The 24,062-nt window shown below is 39.3% G+C and overlaps 1 protein-coding gene across 1 annotated transcript in view; it reads left to right on the forward strand.

Annotated features, from left to right (window-relative positions):
- The window catches only part of SLC6A2 (solute carrier family 6 member 2), a 62,135-nt gene that overhangs the window by 15,885 nt on the left and 22,188 nt on the right, over positions 1-24,062 (forward strand). The window contains exons 2-6 of the mRNA XM_048958632.1: positions 3,676-3,807; positions 7,099-7,336; positions 17,712-17,850; positions 18,510-18,644; positions 22,725-22,828. Coding sequence (XP_048814589.1) covers positions 3,676-3,807; positions 7,099-7,336; positions 17,712-17,850; positions 18,510-18,644; positions 22,725-22,828 — 748 coding nt within the window. The remainder of the gene's footprint in view (positions 1-3,675; positions 3,808-7,098; positions 7,337-17,711; positions 17,851-18,509; positions 18,645-22,724; positions 22,829-24,062) is intronic.

The following is a 24,062-nucleotide window of genomic DNA, read 5'->3' on the forward strand; positions in this document are numbered from 1 at the left end:
ATGTTGGGCAACAGAGGGAGGAGAAATTCAGAGTGGACTCTCTTAGACTAAAATGAAAAGGCTGTTTTGGCACTCAACATAGGAATGCAAAACCTGTCCTGTATTTTGCCCCACATTAATCAGACACTGTAGTTCTTTAAAAACAAAAACAACAAAAACCACTGTGTGACTTTCAACTTGAAGTTTCAAATAGGTGGTTCGTGTAGAAGTAGAGTTTGACCTCATCTTATTTCACATAAACACAGAAGGCTTCCTTAACTCTGTGTGTACTACGGTACCATAAGGGAAGGAAGTACGCAAATCTCATGAAATCCATAAACACTGAAAAGCAACATGTGCAACAGCCCAAGGGCAACGTGTGGCCTTTGAGCTACACGTGACTCAGTAGCAAGTCAAGCCAAGGCTAGGTTACAAATGTTAATTACTCCAGATTTTTGGCTGGGAGGGGAAAGTGGGAACCGTTAGGGATTGCTGAGACCAGTAATGCTTTCTGGGCTGCAGCTGTGTGCTCAGTCCCATGCCCTCACACAGTGAGGGAGTGGAATCCCTTGAGCGCTATCAGGATGTTGCTGCCAATGCAGCAGTCCCACACTTACATTCCCTTAGCTCTGAGGTAGGTAGATCTTGGCTAGTTGCTCATCCAGTCTGAAATGCCAGCCAAACCATGTGCTCCCTGAGAGTTCAGCTGACAGGGCTATAGGAACGTGCCGGCCTTTTGCATTCATGCAATTGGAGCACAGTAGTTTGCATGGCGCAGGCAGGAGGGACACAGTTGGCGTTGTGTCACCCTTCCTAATGGTTTGGCTTTATAGACCAGGTAGGCATTTGCTACTCCTTCAGAGAAGCATGTTGCTGTGCCCAAGTTCACAGCAGCAGACCCACAGCAAGAGGCTCAGCTGGATGAATTTTGCCCCCTGCCTCATTTCTAGGGCATTAGCAACAAGCTCACAGGATGCTACGAGGTCTCCTTTCCAAAAAGGCACCATGTACCATGCACAAACCAGTCCCACTGTGGAGCCTTTTCTTCCTTGGGTGAGAAGACTAGATACCAAGATACTGACAAAAGTACGTGACTTTTGGTATTCTTTTACCTAAAGTCAAAACAAGAAATGCCCAGAAGTCTCCAAAAACATTTGAGACAACTTAATGTGAATAAGCATCCTTACTTTGTGTGCTTATTAATCTCTAATTTATTTCAAAATGCTTCACACACCATCTTCGTTACATGAAAAGTAACCCCAGCTATGAAACTCTACTATGCCATGTAACTGCTTTTGGCAGAAAATGACATCACACTTTATTAATCCCTTGGGAAGGAGGAGTGGGAAGGGAAGGAATAGAAGAAAAACTTCATTTATCTAAAGCCTGGAATGATTTGCAGCCAAATATATGATGCTTAAGCAAGTGTGCATAAGTATGGTACACTTCACAGTTCATCAAAATATTAGTCATACTTAGAAAACACGTATTTTAAACTACCATTAATATTTATGTCCACTACACATCTCCAGGAGAGTTGTTTCATACACATATTTCCCTATCCAATTTGTGGCATAATTTTTTCCATGCCTCTTGACATAGTTAATCAAATCGCACTCACGCAAACTCCAATACCTGCCGAAGGCAGCATGCGAGGTTTGTGAGTCAGATCTGTATGCTGTAGTAGTGTTGAAGCAAGATAAGTGTGGCACTTGAAAAGCTGTCACTTCCAAGACCTACGAATGGAAATCCACCTCAAATTATTTCTGTAGATATTGCTACTAATGAAAACAATATGAACTTTCCCAGATTGAATTAGTTGAGCGTGCTTCAACACTGAACAACAGGATATCAAGTATGTAGAAACGCAAATATTTTTCCTCTAGAATATATAAATAAATTGTAATTCAAACAGTACAGCACTGGAAGGCTTATGAATTCCACTGAAATATTATTAAAGTATGCATCATTTGTACTGAGTAGCTCCTGTGATTATAGGCTGCAGTTGCACTACACTCTTTAGAAACATGAAAGAGAAGAATCATGCCTCCTAGTATGAGAAAACCAATGTATGTAGATTGCTCCAAAAGTAATGCCTCCAATTCATTTCCATAGAAACTACAACAGTTGCAAAGAGCACAGTGTAATAGAGTATAATTACAATATAATAATTACAATATAATAACACAGTGTAATAGAGCACATTCTCAGCTGCAAAATGCTATTTTTCAACTCAGTCACCACCACTAGCTGTGCATTTTTTGCCAGCAATGAACAAGCGCCTGTATGCTGCACCCATAAAAATCTGCACCAGTTGAGATGACCACTGTCATCACTGCTGAAACAAACCACCCCCTTGCCTCACTGTGTTCACATCCACTGGTTCGTCAACATCCAGCAAATGTCAATAAATGTCAGTGGGTGACATTCTTTGTCCATGGAGGAATTCAACAACACGCCTTTTCTTTCTATGTGCTTCCATGCCATTTGGTCAGGCTGCCCCTCAGCTGCCATCTGTTTCATGGCAACAAAATGTAACAGAATATTGATGAGAAGATTCAGCCTCTACAGCCATGCCACCTCTGATGTTGTGGGCCATCGTAATAAAATAGGGGCATTACTTTCGGAGCAATTCTTGTATTTCAGCTGTTCAGATAAATTTGCAACACTTTAAGCTACTCTTTATTTCTGGTGCTACACCTTGGTCCTGTTTCACTACCAAATTTCAGCTTTAGAATCCCCAAATTTTGGACTGAATGCTGAATACATTGCCCTTACCATTACATTATAGCACATTACTTCCTAGAGGTAGACTGTAGTAAGAGTAAGGGAACAGGGCTTGGCTTTGCATTATTCTGTCCTTTCATTTCTCTCTCTGAGCAGTTATGCTAGCCAGCTCACTCCAGAAATAGCCATGAAAAGCAGACATAAAGGAACAACAACAAAATTCATGCTGCTTACTGGCTTGCTGTAGGTAGCTTCAGTAATATCTTTAGCTTTTATAGACTGCACGTGCCTTCTGAAAGTTTACGTATTTAGAAGCAGAGCACTTATTTTCTTTTGCAAGCAAAGCTTTCAAGTGAATAAGCCAGTACAACAGGCCTTAAAGGTTTGCACAGACTCCAACTCCTTGCTGTTGGGAAAGACAGAAGTTGCTGTTTCATTACTTTTTCTTTTGCTGAACAATTTTAAGCAGGTTTGTCGCTATCTATTTTCTTTTAAGTCGGTTACTCCTAAGGAGACCAGTCCATCATTCTGCATACTTAGCGATTCTCTCAGTTTCTTATTTATCACAACAATCCAGTCATTTTTTTTAATACAGATATTTTACATTAATTTAACTCTTCAGAACGAAGCAAGCTATGCAATGAAATGAAAACTGCACTTTAAAGCCACCACAAAGCAGAAAACTGAGTGAGTATCCAGTTATTAAGTACAACACCAACTGTAACTGATGATTCATACCATCACGTATAGCCACGTCTTTTGGGGGAGTCTTCTTTCTTTGACTTGGATCATATAAAACAACCAAGAAATTTTCAGACAGACAAGAGAACAAAGATTCTTCTTTCTAGGAAGAATCTTTTTTCCTTTCTAGTTCCCAAAAGCAGTAGCTTTGTCTTTAGCCAGTTAGCTAGAAATAAAGTAAAATGTAATCAAAATACAGACTACAATATCTAATTATTCTATTTTCAGGTGCTTTTCTTATTCCCTACATCCTCTTCCTAATCATTGCTGGAATGCCCCTGTTCTATATGGAATTGGCACTGGGACAGTACAACCGAGAAGGAGCTGCCACTGTGTGGAAGATCTGCCCAGTGTTCAAAGGTAAGCGTCCCTCTGCTCCCTTGGAAAGCACAGTGAGGGTGCCAACACCTGCAACCACAAACAAAGGAAAGGTCTTGTCTTTTCACAGACAGCATGATATTTGCTGACCTTTCTCTAACTCTTGAAGTCAGAAGCCTTTTTGTTACCATGGGTGAAGCAGAAAATGAAAAAAGCCGCACACAGAAATCATCTTGCAGGCTATTGCTCAGGAGTGCAGCAGAGAGCAATAAGCAGAAGGAACTGTTCAACCCTGCCCCCCTTTTGGCTGCATGCTGGGGATGGGGGGAGTTGGGTTTTTCTGGGTGGAAGGAGGAGCTGGAGATGCAAAAGATTAGAAATATCAAACCTCATCCATGTCAGTTCAGCCCTGTCCCCCTCTGTAACACACAAGCAAGAAATAGCTGGGGTTAGCTGCTGGGGGCACTGAGGGGCTGTCTAAAGTGGTGTTTCTGGATGAAAGAAACCACGTGGCTTCTGTACGTGAAACACTTCTTAAGGAGCCTCAAGAATTTTCTTTACCATTGCTTACCAGCAAAAATCATGAGCTACCCAATGTAAAATCTTTTTGACACACAGCTATCAGAAATCACTGAAATGAAACCACTCAAGCCTGACTGATCCTAGAAGCTTAAAATTCAGATCATGTTCATCCCATGACAAAAGCTGAAGAGCTTAACATTGGCAATCCAAACTCGGCAGATCCGGAACTTGGATATAGGTTATACTGAGTAAATGTTAAACTTCTTTCTCAAAATAAAGCTCTCCCCTTCCAGGAGGCTACAATCACAAAACAGGAGAACTGCAGAGGTTGGTTATTATTTCATATCAGTCAAACCCGAAACTCATAGTAAAATTAGAGATGTACTAAAAGATAAATAGGTGAGCTAGTAATAAAGATGTCCCTGAATTTAAAAATGAGGTCATGTAGGTTTGCCTAAGCCTTCTGTAATTCTTTCATGGAGGCAAAATTCATCCCAGCACCCAGGAACCTGCAGCCCTTGCTCAGTCAAAATTCCAGCTGGCCTCGGTTAATGACTTTGGATGACAAAGAAGATTTTGCAAATTTGACTGTAATAATTAGACCACAAGGATCTGAGTGTTTGAGCCCAGCAGCACGGTGCTCTGAAGCAGTCTGTTGACTTCAGGACTGAAATATAAAGAGACAGGAAAGTAGAACTTATTTCATGTACAGGCTTGTTGAAATTCCAGCTGCCTTTTTTTCTGCTGACATATTCAAGGTGGGCTAAAAATACACTATTGTGATTTTTGAATGTTCTTATTACTGGATATAGATGAACCTGAGTTGTGTGATCCTTGTAATAAATATTGGATTTTGTTTCATCTCAGCACTACTGCAAACTCAGTATTGTTAAAGTTTTGATCAATATGATAAAGCATGCACACATTTTACTGCTAAATTCATAATGCTTCTGAGTTCTTTTATGGTTTAACTCAACTGAAAAGTACGCAGTCAACCCAAATTTATAATGGCTTTCCTAAAATAAAAGCATTGTAGTACTAATTTTAGCTATGAATATTATTGCCACGATCGCTAAGGGCTCTGCTTCTTGTGTGATGCTCTCATAATGCATGTGATTTAAAATATACCCTGTAACCTTTGCAGCACAACCTTTTCATCTCTGCATTTTCCAGCACCTATTTTAGAGTGTGGGTGGTGCAGCGCTGCATTTAAAAAGTCAGACCTAGGAACAGGAGAGCACATTCATTCCTGAACATCCTCATAATTTCAAAGAAGTGGCTTTGATGATATATTCGATAGAGTATTTCTGAATCTTGATATGAAATGTCTGCAATTGTCCCCCTGAACAGAGATCATCTAATTTCAGTGCAACTTATTATTCTCATTTAGTCTTTTACCATTTATATTAACAATTAATTACCCTCTTAAGTGATTTATTTTTCTTTCTGTTATGTTTATTGTAATATATCACTGGAGTTTGAGTGTTCATTTAAACACTAAGGATTTCAGGATACAGTTTTATCTTTCTTTTCACTATCTGTCCCCAGTGCTAGGGATGAACAACCTGGCTTGTATATACTAAAAACTTCCCAGGGAAGAAAAACTTTGGTTCAGTCTTTGAGCTGCCAGCTTCTTCAGTCTGCATCTGTTTCTTATGCAAATGTCAAACCAAGGAAAGTTGTGGGCTAATTCACTGCTTTATCAGGGAATGTGACAGTTCAAAAATATCCAACTGTTAGGCCTCCAATGCAGTATTTTACTAGAGAAAATCAAAAATGAAAGTTTACACTTACGTGCTTGTGACACTGCTGTGATGGTAGCAATAAAGCAGATGAAGTCTCTACCCATAACACAAAATACAGAGAACCCTAGGATAGGATTCACAGATCAGTCCTGCTCATAGATTAATGGAAGAACAATATTAGCCAAGATAAAACAAGCTTCCTGAATAATTGTGACAATAAGCTTTTATTCTGTTCTGCCGTTAAGTAACAAAGCTTCCATCTAAACTATTAAAAACCACATATTATTTAAAGGAGAAAGCTGTCCCTCTTAAGAGACACTCCAAGCACACCTCAACAGTATGCAAAAATACAAAGAAATGTTTGAAGCATCAGAGGATGCTTAACACTGGAATTCACCAAATGCCCTGCCCAGACTTAGGTTTAAATTTTCTGTGACTTCCATTCTATAATCCTGGGGATATAATGATATCTCCAGTTTAGCAGAGTTTAGCCCCAAGACTGATATACAGTAAGATTTACTCGTATAACCACTTGCACCACTCAGTGGAACAGCGTAGGCTGTTATGTGCATGTTTTGGACCGAGTCACAAACTGATAGATGCAATCTGGAGAGGAACAATGGTAACGAAACAAAAGGGGAATGCTGTCTGATCCAAACAAGCTCAGCAGGAGGCATAGGGAAACTTCAGCTTTACTTTTCCAAGAAAAGTTGCCAAGGATTCCGACACAAAGATGAAATGAATTTCACTCCTAACATGGACTCACAGTCCTTTGCATTGGAAGAAGAACCCCAGTGGCGTTGAACAAAAGCAGATTTTGACACTGAGCTGCCTAATTTCTTTCTCTGGCAAGACAACTGGATTTCCTAAAGGCCAATCACTTTCCAACTTTATTAATGTAATTACTTGTTTTAAGATCAATGGCGTGCACGTAAACATTAAAAAAAAATTATCTGCCTGAGAATCTAAAAAAAATTGCAATTATGGCTGAGAACTAAACTACAGTGTTTGCATATACTGTTGCAGATAAAATGCAATGTATAATCTCCTTTTCCTTTGTCTTTAGGTGTAGGCTACGCAGTGATACTCATAGCTCTTTACGTGGGTTTCTACTACAACGTTATCATAGCTTGGTCTCTGTATTATCTATTTTCATCATTCACATTTGAGCTCCCCTGGACGAACTGCGACAACAGCTGGAATAGCCCAAACTGTACAGATCCCAAACTCTTCAACGCGTCAGTGCTTGGCAATGGCACCAAATACTCCAAGTATAAGCTCACTCCTGCTGCTGAATTTTATGAGTAAGTGTTGACTTAACTTTACTATTTATTCAAAATTGTATGTCTAAGAGTGTTTCCATTGGAAGATAAAATAGGTTAGCATCCAGCCTCTAAAACAAGCATCAGAAGACTAAGGTTAACATGCAGTGGTAACGCTTGATTTATATTCCTGTGTGATTAAGACCCTTGCCTCTGCAGGCTTCAGTTTCTCCAGTACAAATGCAGTATTTGCCACAGAGCAACATGGAATTCAGCAGAAGTTACAAATCTTTCTTATTATTCCATTTCTGTTCACATCAACTTTGCCAGAGCAAGGAAACAGAGCAGCATTATGAAAAAGACCACTGCAATCCAAACCAAACTGGCTCTAAGGCTTCAAAGTAATCATTGGTTCTCCACTTGCAAAATGTCTCAGAGCAGAGCTCAGCAGTTCAGTGAAGTGAGACAAAGCACTGAGCAGGAAGGGGAGCACCACAGCTGTAAAAAGATGGACCTTTTCTAATTCCTGAGTGAAAGGGCATTCTGCAGCATGGGCCAAGACAGGCAGACACACTCAAATCAAAGACTTGAAATCAAAAAGGTGTACAGATAACTATAAAACAATGATATACATCTGCATATACATAATTACATCGTGGATCTCCAGAGGAAAATGTTATTTGATTAGGAGAAAGATAAGAGGGTGAGCATCATGTGAATTGAATCAGCTGTTGAATCAATCCCAATAATCAATCAGATTCTGTGTTGGAAATGAACAAATCTCAGGGCACGCATCCGCTGAGCTGTTGAAACAGAGGGACAACACTGTTAGCAAAAATAACCTGGTGTGTGTTACAGCACTTGGCTACCAGGAGGTCTGCAAGTCTGAAACATTTGTGGCTGCTTGTTCCTTATTGAAGACAGCACAATAATCAGTAGAGAAACACTGCGGGCAGGGGTATGGATGCTTTGAAAACAGTAAGGGGATTTGAGTTTAAAGCAACTCAGTACAATGACAAATATTGACAGCCAGGAAATCTACTGCCCTTACAAAGACAGTATGCAGTGCGTTCAGAACTTGGATATAAATTGATCATCTTTAGCAAAAAGCTATATGAATGCCAAGAACATGACTTTAAAATGAACTATGAGAAATTATATCAGCATCTTCAAATAAAGAACTGTATTATCACAGAACTTCATGTGACCAGCATTTAAAGAAAGGTTTTCTTTACAGTTGTCTTGAGTTTAAGCTTTTTTAAAGCAAAATGCAATCCTCACAGTCTCGCTTTTCTCACGACTTAAAGCGCATCTCTGCAATTTCAGTTATCACATCCTGCTTGGGGGTGATTTTGTCTTTGTACTGGGTGCTGGTGGAATCTGCACCATGCTTTAAGCTCTACCAATCCAGAAAAGAGCTGTTTGCAGCTCTGCATGCATACTGAAACTTGACATATTAGGGTTCTTTCCTTGCCATGAAATAGAGTTGAATTACAGTTTTTTAAATGTAAGAATAAAAAGGGAATTTGATGTTTCATTGTGATTTGGCTTCTGAATTTTGAGACAGTTCTTAATTCCTTAGGCCCTGTATTCTTTAGTAGCTAGATTATATTGCAAAAATGAAAAAAATCATGTAACGCAATCAGTGACAGCTGCTTTCCCATCTGTAAAAACGGGGAATCACAAGGGGCATTATGTTATTATCCAGTATTTGGATTAGCTCATCAAGTCCAGCTGTAAAGCTCAGGTGTGGACCCATGCTTGCGCAGCTTCAGTGGGTTCAGATCCAACCTAGAAAAGACAGCCCAGTTCAGAAAACAGTGTTTTATCTTATATCCAATAACTGCCTTTGCTCCCATGGTCATTTTGCAGCAGCCAGAGCTAGATCTTCTGACTGCAAAGTTTCATGTTAAATGCAATGGAGTTAGGAAATAGGAGTAATGATGTGATGTTAAATTTGCATCAATATAGCACATTTACAAAATAATGTACTGTTGTTGGATGTAGTATATTATGAACAAAGAGTTCAAGTAAAGGTCTGACTGGTTGTATTCCCTCTGAAAATCCCTTTAAGTAAAGTTCAAATATTCCCTTAAAAATATGAAGTGCCCTTACACCATCTTGCACTACTGCTTGAACTGCTTCTGAACTGGACCCAATTGTTTACATAGGAATTACACCTGGTTTTCCTTGCTAGATAGCCATAAGACACTTAATTCTCCTTCTAGGTTTAGGTTACATCAAGAATATATGTAAACTTATGTAAACAGGGAGACCTGAAACACCAAACATCTCTTTTGGGTGGGAGAAGGACTGAAAAGAGGGATTTCCAAAACAAGCCACAAGCATACAGCTGATGTGGCTGAGAGAAGCAGACACTTGTTCCCTCTTCAGGACATAAGTCCTTGACAGTGCAAAGCTGGCAGAAACTTCCTAAAAGCACCCAGCTGCCAGAGCTGACTCTCCCATCTCTATCTCCACTGCACAGAAAAAACTGTAGGAAGAGGTGGCAGTGCTGTGATGTGACATTACTGTGGTACTTCCAGAAAGGCACCACTAAGCTCCACAGAAATACGCTAATCCTCACTGCTTGTACCGAGACAGAGAAGGGAAAACTTACTAAGGATCTAGGCCAAATCTTTCAGCTGTCCAGTGCTTGGCAGGGAGGGAGAGCAGGAAGAAATCACTAAGCCACAGACTTGGAAGAAATCACTTCAAATTGTAATTCCCATGTCAAGGCATGACAGAGGCACTCTGGCAAACTTATCTAGATTTTGTTTTCAAGCCTCAGGAGTTGGGCAATAATGTGGGCTGCAGTGGTCCTACCCTTATGCTTTCTAGAGAGCATTTCATTTCGCTGTCTGGTTTCAGTTATTCAGGCTCAATTCAGGCCAAGTTGTCATTGACGTCAATGGGTCGCTTGCTTAAACCAGGAACACAGGAGGGAATGGGACCTCTACAATACCTCATTAGTGATGGTTAAAATGAATTATAAGGCACATGCACACTGCAAAATTAACTGAGCAAATACTCCAAAATCTGACAGCGTCCTTCTGCTCATATTTAGTCATAAGTCCAGGAATAAAAAGTCAGTTCCACATTTCTTTGGAGATGTACTGATTACTTCCCTCTTTTGTGGCTTGGAATTAAACACAGTGCAGAGGACATTCTATCCATTCAACATATGTCAAAATGATTCATTAAAAACATTTATTTGGAAGAACAGAAGTCCATCTCTCAAAAAAGAAAAAAGCTCCTCTATCTATTCCATAGCACTCCTATTTAAATATTTAATCTGAATTTGGGAATACTTTATTTTTGTTCTCTCCATCTTTGTGCCTGGAAAGAGTTGGTTTCCATCTTGCTTTCATTTATGCTGACAATCAAAAAATACCAGCTTGAAGGAACAAAAGCACTGCTCTTCTCTTAAGGCTCTGTGCCTGTAACAAAAAAATTTGTTCCTCCAGGAACGGATCTTGACAGTTTTTTAAACAAGTAGTAAAATTATCAGCAAATCCATTGAGCTACAGCTATTTCCTTCTGATACTGCTTTTCCCAGAGCTGTAACCCATTCTTTCTGTATAAGAAATAAAACACATTTTAATAGGAACATTTTCCCACCAGATTCAGTAAAGGACATCAGAACTCACAAGTCTGCCAGCAGAGATTAATTGCAAAAAGGCTATCTGTGAACAAGGAATGAGGAGAACATTGAGTTGCAGCAGTCCACATCTATCATATCTGTACACAGTAATTTATGAGGAGGATATGAACCAACAATACCCTGCAAAAATCCTCACTGTATAAAGTAAAGGCCACTTTTATATAAGAGGCTTGTGCTGTGGGGTACAAGCCTTCACAGGAAATACCACCACAGACTGACTGAAGCTCCGCATGGTTCTGTGACATAGCAAACAGTAACACCAACCTTCCCCATGTAAACAACTGTGAACCTGCCCAAAAGGGAGAAAACACCAGCTCAACTGGAAGCACAGGGAATTGTGTTTGCAAATAAAAACTGAATCAGACAAGAGGACTTAATAAGAGGAGATACTTAGGAAACGTTTGAATGTCTTGTTTGCAAGTTCATAGTTTGAGATTTACAAATGTGCATCCCTGAGCATCATATATTCCTGACTTTTTGACTGCAGAATGTTTTTGGACTCAACTAAGTAAATTAATAATCTTTTTCTTTTTGGCTCAGTATACAGAAATTTTTAGTTGAAAGCATTTATGCACAGGAAAAACAGCTATTCCAAAAATATTTACATGTGCAGCTTTGAAATTTGCTTTTCACGTATGCTCACACCTCCACATTTGTTGGCCATTTACTTTTACAAAGAGAAAGGAAATTAAATGTGAGCGCACTGAAAATCAGTCCACATGTGTTCGCATGTTCTTAGGTTTTGGACAGCTTTATGGAAATGATTCCTAACCCACAACAAGCCGTCTTACAACAAGTTCAGAAGACTGGAGAAATAACAACTTTGCCAAGCTAACTTTTCCAGAGGGTTTTCATGAGCGCACATCAAGAGCAGCACATTACACTGCAGGCATAACAGCCTGCTTTGTGCTAACTTGCAGGAAGAATTTAACTGCTTAGCTCTACACAGAATTCTTTGTAGTTTGGTAGCAGTACCAGGCTCTGAGCAATCATTACACAGGCCGGGAGCACTGCTACAGCATCTCTCCTGGGTTACCTCGCATTTGAAGTCCTGGCAAGTCAAGGCAGAGCCCCTCTGCAGCACGTCCTTCTTGTGCTCAAGGCAAAGCCAGCAGAGGTGCCACACATGGCTTTTTGCCCCACAGGTACAGCACAGGGATCCGTGCCCAACCCACAGGTAACCAGCTCCAGTCCCCTGCCCCACACAGTTGTGCACGTTCACATTGTGTGCTCTTGAAACAGCATGGCAGTAAAAGCAGTGCTGCAACTGCACCAGAAGCATGGCAAACTGTGCAAAATACCTCATCCAAAGCTACTTAATCAGGGAGCCTTCCACAGGGAAAGAAACAACTGTATTTTATACCCTGAAGGAAACCAGCAGTGAGGACAACTGAACCATGGTTGCACAAACAAGAAATGCATCTGAGAGAGCCTTCTAAATGAGTACAATTATCATGCCTAAAATTGCCTTCTAAACTGAGTATGTAATTTAATTTCTATAGATTGCTGTCTGTATACACTGTCAGTACTTTAACATCTTCAGACTACAATTTGCATTAAATTTTAAATCATAAAAGCTAGTCAAACTGCCCAGATAGGGAACAGCGCTCAGAAGATCAGTTCTATATCTATCTATTTTTCTTTATCAATTTCCTCAATACTCATTCTATGAGAACCACTTGGGCTTGATCCCCCACAAGTGAATACTAACTTGAAGAAGTACTTGGCCAACTCCCTAAATTGTATTTTTGAAAGCTATAGCACATTTGTTTTGCATTCACTTGCCATCTCCTCCAAAACTGAGGATTAGCAGTCATTTCTCAGAGGCAACTCTGCACTCAGAAGTGATGTTTACAAACACTAAAATCAAACAGATTTGTTCCTAATAAAAGCTTTCTGTTGGAAGAATTTCAGTTTGTTGGACTGTGAATCTGTTAGTTAAATAATTAGATAAATTGATTACATTTTTCCATCTAAAATCTGATACGAACCATCTAGAAATTGTTTAGATGAATGACCCTTCTATGGATCACATCTAAATTAAGTAAATTATTTTTACATTACATTTTTAAAAAAAAGATTGTCTGAGCCCATAGAGTTGTGTGGTTATATTAGTATTGGAGAAATAAAATTATGATTGATTTGGGATTGGAAAAGCAAGGCTTATTCCAAGATCTTTAATTTCACCTTTTTGGATAAAAATGTACTGAATTTCTAAAACAGCCTCTGAAATCTCCCCAGGGATGAGTTACAAAAATGTTTCCTTAGAAAAATGTTAGCAAGAACCAATCTGACAAAATCTAGGAGAATTCAACACCTAGAGCTCTTCCCATCTCTTTTCTGGGTATGGATTAATGTTTTGAAGTGAAAAAAATTGAAGAATTTTCAGTCCAAGACCCTTAGCATTTCTTTTTCTTTTATGTCATTCCTTCCCTATACACATCTTTGACCATTTCCCTAAGGAGTAAGTTCTCAGTGTGGAGACAAAGGAAAGGGCTTTAGTAATGGGAACGCTAGGACGCAGGTTTGTGTCACAAGCTGTTACTGGAGTTGTAACTCCTCCAGTTACTGAGTCTGAGCAGCTGCCCCCTGCCTCCCCAGTAACCTATGTTACCTAGGTTTTATATGTGAGCACCCAACAGATGGGCTTCCTGTTGGCTCTTTGACACCACATTAAAGAGCAACCAAGTGCTACACAAAGACATAGCGAGAAACAGTGATCCTGCAAATAGCTTGTCATTTGCTGATTCCAGTAGAGGTGAACTTCTTCCCTTTAGCTAATTGTGGGGAGGAAGGAGGGCAAGAACTGGTGCCAGAGTTATGGACTGACTTGTGGAATCTTCCCAGCAGGGAGCACTGGGAAAGGAAGGACCAGCATAAATCTCCTGGACAGAGAAACTCTGAATGCAGCTTCAAACTGAAATGATTTTATATTCCTGCTCCTCTTGCAATTAGGCAGACAGACTCTTGGGACCTATATTTACAGTCTCAAAGTCATTGCAAATGTAATTTACAGTCCCTTACATGGAAAGTAGTCTTGGCATAAATCAGGCTCCTTTGCACAAATGGCTGATAAAATTAATTTCTTATTAGCTCCTCTTTTATTTAGCTCAGCACAATGTGTCCCTGTTCTGCTTTCCATCAGCTCATCTCTTAGTGTCTATTCTCCATCCATCCTCATAATATTTTCTCATCCTTTTTGCATATTTTTCTCACCTATTTTCACCTTTTTTTTCAATAATAAAGATCTCCAGGCAAAATATTAATTATTTATATCTTATTGCCTCTAACTACTGCTTTGTGTCTGACTCAGAGCCAACACTTTTGAATTTATTTTATTATATATGGACAAAATCTCTATACTTAGGAAACAAGAACCATTCTCAGTAATTTTGAGCACAACCTAAAGCAAATGACAGAAAACTGATAGCAAGTGCTACATCTCTCCTGGCTCCCTGATGCAGGGACTTAAGAGATCCTTTTATGCTACTTTGCCTGTGACATGTACACATCTTTACAGCACTGGGAAATGGGACGATCCTGCAGTAAGACAACTTCAGTATAGGAATGGATCTTGCATTATTCTGCTGTAATATCAACAGGTTGAACTTGGATATTTCAAGCTCTAAGCTTTATGAATGGAGAATCTTGAAGTACCATTTACTTCCCATTTTCTTCTTTGTGGCCATTGCAAGGGAAGTGACTGAGTATAATCTAAAGGAGCCAGTCAGGAATCTATCACTCCACGTGCTTTAGGAGAAACAGAGTGAAAGCAGCCTCAACTGCTCCTGAAATAGAGTACTACTTAACGGGAAACAGGTTTAATTGTGGCATAATTGAGCTGCTAACTGGATTTGCAACAGCATTGCTGATGTGTGTGTATGGTAACTTTGATGAACACAATGAATGCTAAACTCTTTTCAGATTTGCCCTTGTTCAAAAAATGACCATTTTTCAAAGTACATTCCAAAGCTGTACTTCAAGCCAAGAAAGTCTAGTCTAATAGTTTGACTGCTGCTTTTCCTCTCCATCTATTCAGATGTCACCACATCTGAATCCAAATCACAGTCTAGCTACTAGATCTCTTGCTTTTTGCTGCAGCTGGAACCCAAACGTAGCCTCTAATTGGTAAACATTCATGAATTGCTTCCCAGCAACCTTCAGAAAAGGCATTTTTCAGAAAGTTTCTAGGACTTATGAGGTCAGAAAGGAAAAAAAAAAAGTAAAGGAAGAGGAAGCAAAATCCACCAGGATTCCATCTCAGAAACAGCAATGGTCTATGAAGATTTCCTTGCTTAGCTGCTCAGTTACACAGCTGTTTCAATTGGCTGCAGAATATTTTTTCTCTTCCTATTTTATGATCCCTTATCCTGATTAAGGGAGCAGAACTCCTGGTTTGGAGACGCTCCTGAAAATCCTGGGAATCTCACACTTGAAGTGGCAGTTCTGTCAAGTGCTCTTAACAGCAAGACATTGCAGGCTGCTCCTTGGAAAGCAAACAGAAGCAGTCTTTTAAAATACAGAAAAATGTTTAGGCAGGAAGAATAAAAGGTTAAATGGACACAAAGAGTGCAAGGTCAGGTTCTGTTTTTCTAAAGGTTCATCTGCACATTGTAATCCAAAGGACTTTCTTTGTAGCATCCAACTATAATAATGATAATAGCATAACTGTGACAGCACAAACTGCGCAATTTCTCCCAGTCTCTGTACAAATTTGCTTATCTGAATCTGTCATGCTCTTCCCAACTATATTTTTAACACTGCTCGAACTGGTAAGTTTAGAACAGAATCAAGCATCTCTGTCCAGAATCCATTCACACCTCTGGATCCCCATGAAAACACACTCTACTAGCAGAAATGTGAATAGCTTCCATTTGCCCTCTAAGGAAAAGCTGGATTAGATCCACCTACCAGTTTACATTTAATGTTTTTTTTTCTAATGAGATATCAGAAATTTTACCTCTCACCATTTTGCTGTTTTCACACTTGAAACGCTGAGCTGAGCACTTAGCTATACAGTTTGTATAATAAGAGTTAAACTCATCTCGTACATTCTAAATAGGAAGGTTCTTTGAATATATGTCACAGGCACGCTGTCATTACCCTTTTAATGCCTGACATGTAATTATCCTTATAGTGCCACAGGAATTGAGCAGCTGCTTATTTTAGGACGATGCTTCTAAAAAGAATCTTTTATTCAATTGAGGATGTATAATAGCAACAGTCCAAGAATACAGTATTTCCTACAGAACAGAGCTACAGAAGCTGAACTGTTAAGTTCTTGGCCAATTACATCTAGATACCCTTGATATGAAAATGGAATTATATGCTACACTTGTAGATTACTAAATGGGTTGTATCAGCGGGCCTTTATTTTCCCAGCACGTTTCTACAGTTAAATTAGTATAGATAGACTTATTCGGTTTTCCCCCATTTAAGTTGACACAGATTGGCTCTGTCTCAGAGTTCTATCTGACTCTTCTCTGGCCTGATAAGACAAGTGCTGAAGGTAACTCTGAAGTACCAGCTAGCTAGTAAGAGAATGTATGCACAGTTAGTGGGGCAGGAATTGACTCCTCAGGCTTTACTGTCCACATGTCTGAAGTCACACAGGGCAAAACACTCAGTACTTCAGTTTCTCCAAAATGCAGTTATCTTGTATATGTCAAGGTCCTCCACTGATAGGGGATTCATCAAGTTCAGTTGTGTTATCACAGTGCTAAGTCTGTTATCACAGTGTCGATCGGGGTCAACTGTTTTACTCAAGCAGTACATAGCAAATAAAGGCAATAGAGAAAGATGAGGAGAAAGATAGAGAGATCACAATTACTTGTTCTGAATGAAAACTAAAAGACTGAGAAATTGCATCCCCAAGCCAACATCCCATAGAACTGTTCCAGAACCAGGAGTTAGCTTTGCAGTTGCTCCCTGGTACAGGGCTCCAAACACAATGCCATTGCTCCTCGCAAATACAGCCTTAAGTGAAATATTTCTATGTAGATCTGATCAAGCAACACGACCCCTCAACAGCACAGAACAGATGGGAGGAAGGGAGATTCATGGCAACATTCGCCCACATCCCTCTGTCTTGTGCACACAATGTGTTTTGGCAATTCTAATGGTGGACATCACCAGTCCTTGGAGAGATATTCTTTCCTACACAACTTTTTGTTGATCTCAAAAGAATTACTCTACTCTGCTAAGCAACAGAATTTCTTCTGCTATTTTCCCACTATCTCAATGAACAACAAAGAGTTCTACGTCCATTTTGAATTCACCAGTTGCTGCTTTTCCTATCCAACCAGTTCCCCATTTGCAGCCTCACAGAAACTCATTCCATCAGAAACTCATTACCCATGGTGCAAGTAAGCTAGCTGCTTGCTTATCTAGAGTCACAGAACAATTTAAGTTGAAAGACATGACTGAGGGATATCTAATACAACTTCAAAAGTAAATCAGCCTATTCAGGCTCTTTACTGGCCAACTTTTAAAATTTCCAAGGACAGAGATTCTTCAGCCTCTCTGGGCATCTGCTCAGTGCTTAAGGAAACTAGAAGATAATGAGTGACACTTCCAAAATGTGGGAAGCAGCACAACATATGGCTTCACAAGAAAAACCATTAACTGCTAGCAGTATCTGAAGGGCAGCTCCTAGCACAGTGCAGCATCCATTTCCACTGCCCACAGGATGGGATAGATATAAGCCCTTTTCCCTCAGTGACTTGGCTTTGTTTCTGTGTATCTGGTATGCAGGCGAGGAGTTCTGCACCTGCATGAAAGCCGTGGAATCCATGACCTTGGCTTGCCTCGCTGGCAACTTTCCCTCTGCCTCTTGGTGGTGGTAATCATTCTTTTCTTTAGTCTGTGGAAAGGAGTGAAGACTTCAGGAAAGGTAGAGATAATATTGTCCTTCTATCTCAACTACGTTCTTTGTCTTCTTTAAGAAGTGTCCTTATTCTAGGAACAAAAGACTAAATCACTGCATCTGAGGGATCCTTGGGGACTAAACAATGCTAGAGGCGTTCATATGTGTGCAGTGGAAGTACACAATCCAGATTCAGCCTTTATTTTATCTACAGATTCTGCTTGCATGATGTTTTGACTGGAAATTTTACTAGCATATTTTCAGATCTGCATTGGTGGTCTCAACCGAGAAAATACCTTGAAAGACACAGATGCTTTAAATTGTCTGATGTGCATCCCATTTTTAGCCAAATGTGCTGATGTTTTCATGCTTTGTTGTTACATAAAATGGCATGAGAAGAAAAATAAATGCCTAATAAAAGGAATTTGAAGTTTCTCTGATATCCCTTCAGAAAACACCTTACCAGAAATTCTGGGGTTGCATTTTCATGAAAGTATCACCCAACAACATCAGGCAGTGACAGCAGACCCTTCATTATTCTTTACGTGTTTCCTCCAGAGCATACTATAAAGAGCTTCTCCATAGAACTGAATGGACAAAGCCAAGAAAGCACCAGCTGTATTTTTCACACATTCTTAAATCTTCTGTAACAACTTATTAACCTTTAGGATCTCTGTTGTCTGCAGGTTGTATGGATAACAGCCACTTTGCCTTACGTTGTATTATTTGTCTTGTTAATACATGGAATAACCCTGCCTGGAGCATACAATGGAATAAATGCATATCTGCATATAGATTTCAGAAGATTGAAAGAAGCCACAGTAAGTGTACTCTTCTGCTCTCATTCTGTATTATTAAACCTGTTACCGCCGTTACTAAATTGAAATTATTAGATCTAAACTCTGGAAATAACACAGCCTCATTTCTGCTTTTGAATAAGCATCCCCAGTATTTCCAGTAGTCTGAATTCCCAGCATCCTCCATGACAGGAGTACCTTAGCCTGAATTCAAACTGCGCTGATCACTAAGAACCTGCACAAAGGTGGTTCCATCTGCACTCGTCCCTTGAGAAGTCCACTCTTTGTGCACCCTGTAAATAACACAAAAATGCATTGCACATGAAAATTGAATTATAAAAAATTCAGCTCTCTAAAGGCTGAGAATTACTGCAAGAAGAAAATTTTGCTTTTTGAGTCACTTGGCAAAACATTAACCTGGCAAACAAAAATCCAGGCCTATAAGCACTATAATAAATATACTAAGTCAGGGCTTTAACTCACCTAATCATTGTTATTCTTATGAAGGACACGTTCAATAGCATGGTGTTCCCATCTTTCTATAGAAAGTAATGTACATTTCACTGTATCACTTAATACTGTGTCATTCTCATGAAATCCACCCAAACCAACTCAATTTGTGGAGTACCTTGAAAGTACAAATTATTTCACCCGTTGTAAGACAAGACCGAAGTATAGTCATTAACTGATGAAATTGTCAGCATTTCAGACTAACAGAATGATGATCAGGTAAATCTTCCCAAAGTCCTATTCTAAAAATAATGCTGTCTGAGAAACAACTCAATATCTCTGTGGATAGACCATTCAAACAGATACAAAACTGAAAAGCAAGAATGTGGTTCTACTGGTAGGAAGAGAACTGTCTTGAAAATTGAAAAGCTCTTAAGAGATATCTGTGTAGTCTGCACATAGTTTAACTGTATGTTTCCTATACATTCTATCTTGATTTTTTATATTTTAAGTACTGCTGAGAAAAACATCACACATTCTGGATGTCCACGGAGCTGCGTCAGCTTGCATCAGCTCCGAATCTAGGCCTCCACACTCACAGCTGTCTTCTGTGTTTGGAAGGATACTTCTGTGCACTGCTGTTTCTCGTCTTAACATTTTTGCAGCTGCTGCTTGGCTGACCCCAAACGTATTTGTTGCTATGACGTTTTCAAATAACTTAAAAATAAAAAAAAATATTGCTCTAGAATAAGAGACTGGAGATGCGTTATAAGAGAAGTTTCCCAAACTGCTTATCATGTCAGCCACCCCTGCTGGCCCACAGAGCCACCTGCTGCAGTACTGGATTTGCATGTTTGATCTTTGTGCTCAGCCCCAAAGAGCAGGCACTTGCTTCAGTTCTATGTCAGTGTTTCCCTGATTTTCATTTACAATTTCTTTTTACCAAATTATGAACTGAACAACAACAACAAAAAAGGTCGCAGTGATGACCTGCAGCAGTCTCTGCCAATGCTCCTGCACAAAGCACTAAAGCATCTTGCAAAGGATCCATGTCAAGGTCCTCTCATTTTCCAAGGCCATGTACTGAACAGTAGTGAGAAAGCCCTAAGACACCTCAGTTCTCAGTGATATTGAACCCACAAATGATCTCTTATAAAGAGAAAAAAATACTCTCCTGAGGATCTCTTTGTTAGACCAATGCCCAGTAACATTCCTTGCTGAAATTCTGAGAGCTATGAAAGTCCCTTAATCATCCCCAGTGCACAAAAGGATACAATAAACGTTCATGTAGGGCAGTTACATTTCTGTTCTGCTAAATGAATCAGGATTAAGTATGGAGTGAAATCAGACATTGAGAAGCAAGTACTCACTCTTTCATACACCTTAACAAGTCTTCTGAAGAGTGTATAGCATCTGGAGGTGCACAAATTGTTTCTTATCTACAGTAATTCTTTAAATCCATATACACAAGAAAATAATGTGTATTTAAGTATAAAATAGTATAAACAACCACAAAGAAAGCTGGGAAGACTGATTACAGTCAGCTACAAAATTTTCATTTCCAGAGCATATATGAACAGTATCTTACTGTAATATATTTTAATATTAATCAATCAGAAGACATTCTGCACAGACTATAGACATAAACTGCAGAAGAACCAGTCCCAGTGATCATCTTCTGTCTCATTTTGTTATAACAAAGATGCTTTGCATTTAGTTTTAGTCCTAAGAGAGTTTCTAGTTTCTGTTCTTTTGTCATTTAAGTTGATCTTCCTAGTAGGTGATTAGGAAATAGAAATTATGAGCAAAGACTTTTACTGGACAGCTAAACATATGTAAAACTCCTTTGATAGACACCTGCTGATCTCTTACTTGCAACAGCACTTACACAGAGACTTAACAATACTTGAATAGTAAGAGAGGGGAATTATGGTGAGTACGACTTCATTGGCAAGACACAGAAGAGCCACTAGCAACAAATGCTTTGTGATGGTAGCGCACACATTTAAATATAACTTAGGAAAAACAGTATTTAAAAAAATTCAGGCATACAATTTATGGAAAGTGCTTTCTGAAAAAAAAAAAAAGAATTAAAAAAAAAAAAAAAAAGAATAAAAAAAGAAAAAAATACAGGAATTTTTACAATTTTTACCTACACTCTCACCCACAAAAATTCTCTTTGAAGAGTACAATCCTATTTGATCGCTGCATTTGTGTGGAGGCAGAACATTAAGGTATAGCTGGGTATAAGAGGAATGAGCAAGGAATTCACTTTACAGGATTACATTCCTATTTAGTAAAAAATCCATAATCTTAATCCCTATACGAAATGCAACCATATCCACCTTTCCCCCGGTTCACAGTAAACATCATGGATTGCTCTTCAAAGTAATCACCAACTCTCAATATCTATCTTCAAACCCAGAGCTCAATGAGCAGTTTTCAGTCATCAGCAAGCAGTAGTTGACAGCATCTACAGTGGGAAAACATAGATCACTAGCATAAATGCTCCCATGCATCATGTTAGGATTGGATAAAGCTCTTGGCTTGGGTCAGATATGAAGGGTTGACATTAACATCCAGATGGACTGGACGGAGTTCATAAGCATCCTAGATTTATTAGAGTCTCCCTGCTAAATAGATGAATTGGGTGTGATCTCGTAGAGAGGGATGAAAATAAAATCTGATGCTTTTTGTAGTCTCAAGCACTTGGCAGATTTAGCCAAAGATGAAGATCACCTTTTTAGAAATGCTGTGAATTATTCACTCCACTGACTGTTGCCCTTGAGGAATTTAGCTAGAAGGTGCTTATTTAAATAAATATCTCTGTTCAACAACTGTATAAATGAAACCCTTATTAATCAGTGGAGACTATTTCCAGGTTTCTGATCCAGGAGACCAGCACTGTGGCATTGTTCCTGACAGCTGTCTGCACATCATGTGTGGATAGCATGCCGGAGGATCACTTCAGAAAATGTTAGAGCATTTTAAAACGTTTTCTCTAGCGGATAATTCTTAAAATGCCTGATCTGTGTCTAACCTGACGTTTAATGACTATCACAGGAGGAACTCCTTCTCCAAACAAATGGGAAAGAAAGCAGAAAAAAAAAAAACTTGGTTGGTTCTGTTCACAGCCTTTCAGTCATGCTCCAGCATCTGAAGAAAGCAAGCATCATCTAAGGCATAATTACATGCCATGAATAAAGCTCTCTTATGGGAAAGAAAATGACCTGTAACTCTTGACCCAGTAACTATTTTAGGTGTTTGGCTGTACATTCCAAACTAACTTGGAACAAGAAGTAGTGGAAATGCACCCCTACCAGCAAGGAGAAGAATTCAAGCGATCAGTTCAGTACTCATCAAAAGCTCCAGAAGTACAGAGCGAAGAGGACTCCCCACAGAGGCAGTAGCATGCATGCTCTGCAGGCTTGTCCACTGTGTTAGCCTTTACCATTTCCTGCTCAGGGATTTCAGACCGTGCCCGTGCTACATGCTGGGGCTGAGTTCATGGTGCTGAGCAGTGCTTAACATTTCTGTGAGCATGAGAACTGATCATTTATGTTCAATACTGGTAGCTTTTTACCATCTTCTCATTTGCCTGATGTATCTTTTAGACTGAACTGACGCTCTGACAATGTTGGTGTCGTTATGCAGGTATGGATTGATGCAGCTACTCAGATATTTTACTCCTTAGGAGCTGGGTTTGGTGTTTTAATTGCATTTGCCAGTTACAATAAGTTTGACAACAACTGTTACAGGTAAGACAAGCTATTCTTTCTTTACTGCTTCAGAATAATACTCTTTTATTCGTTAAGTGCAGCAGGAATAAATGCTAAACTTCAGTCATTAATGATGGTCAGACTTGTGTAGACGTAGCAACCAACTCAAAACTTGAAACAGTCTTGAAATTTTAGCCACAGGGACCTGCCAAGATATCTGCAGCACCGCAAAACAGAGTGGGATTAGAGTTAAGGCTTTGGACAGCTGTGTAAACTGTGCTTGTGTTTGCCTTTCAAACGTACCATTAAGAGCAACAGCGAACAGGGGATTAAAGCTTATTGGTCCAGGCACTAAAAGCAGAAGAACTCCAGTTTCTAGAACTGTTTTAGTGTTGTGTGAGTGTTTCGATATTTTATGTCGAGCTCCAATTTAGGAATGTACTTTAAATCAAGTCAGCTTTTAAGTGTTTTGCTGAATCACCGCCATGGAAATCCAACCAAAGCTGTTCTGCACCTCCTGAGAACTCCCAACGTTTAGAAGTTTTGTTAACATTCCATCTTGGAATGAAAACAAGCATCTTAAAAAAAAAAATTCCCGTGTAATATAAATGCAGAAAGAACACTTATTATAAATACATTGAGAACTGACGGATAGCAAAAATGTTCCAGTGAAAGGATCACAGAATCATAGAATGGTCTGGGTTGAAAAGCACCTTAAAGATCATCTGCTTCCCCCCCTCCCTGTGCTGTGGGCAGGTTTGCCAACCACAAGACCAAGGATACAAGAGAACATACAAATTTGAACTTTAAATATAAATGGATTGAAACTAAAAGCATGGAATATTTTCACTGACTTCAAAGAACTTTATACTTAACCAGGAGTGACTTTAGATCCCCTTATTGTTTACAGTAGGTGATACTAGCAGGTTTGAGAACCCTTCACCTGGAAGGCTAGCCACAACAATCATCCAAATACCACTTATTGTCTCCTGCAGTTGATTTTGCATTAACTTCACAAGTAGCTTCCTCTATAAAAGGTTGTTTCTTCTATATTCTCAGGAGTTTTACTCTGAAATGGAAGAAGTACACTTGAAACTATGAAAATACCAGAGACTATATGTGAAATCATATTATTTAGTTCTTAGCTTGCTAAATTTGTCCAGTGTTACTTGATAAGACCGGCTTTCACTGTCAAATTGTCTAGTGTTGTCAAAGCATACCAATATCCAGAGAACAAAATTTGGCATTTGCCACCTATGTTTCCAGGTAGCAT

This window comes from Lagopus muta, chromosome 12 (assembly GCF_023343835.1).
Source record: "Lagopus muta isolate bLagMut1 chromosome 12, bLagMut1 primary, whole genome shotgun sequence".
Taxonomy (NCBI): domain Eukaryota; kingdom Metazoa; phylum Chordata; class Aves; order Galliformes; family Phasianidae; genus Lagopus; species Lagopus muta.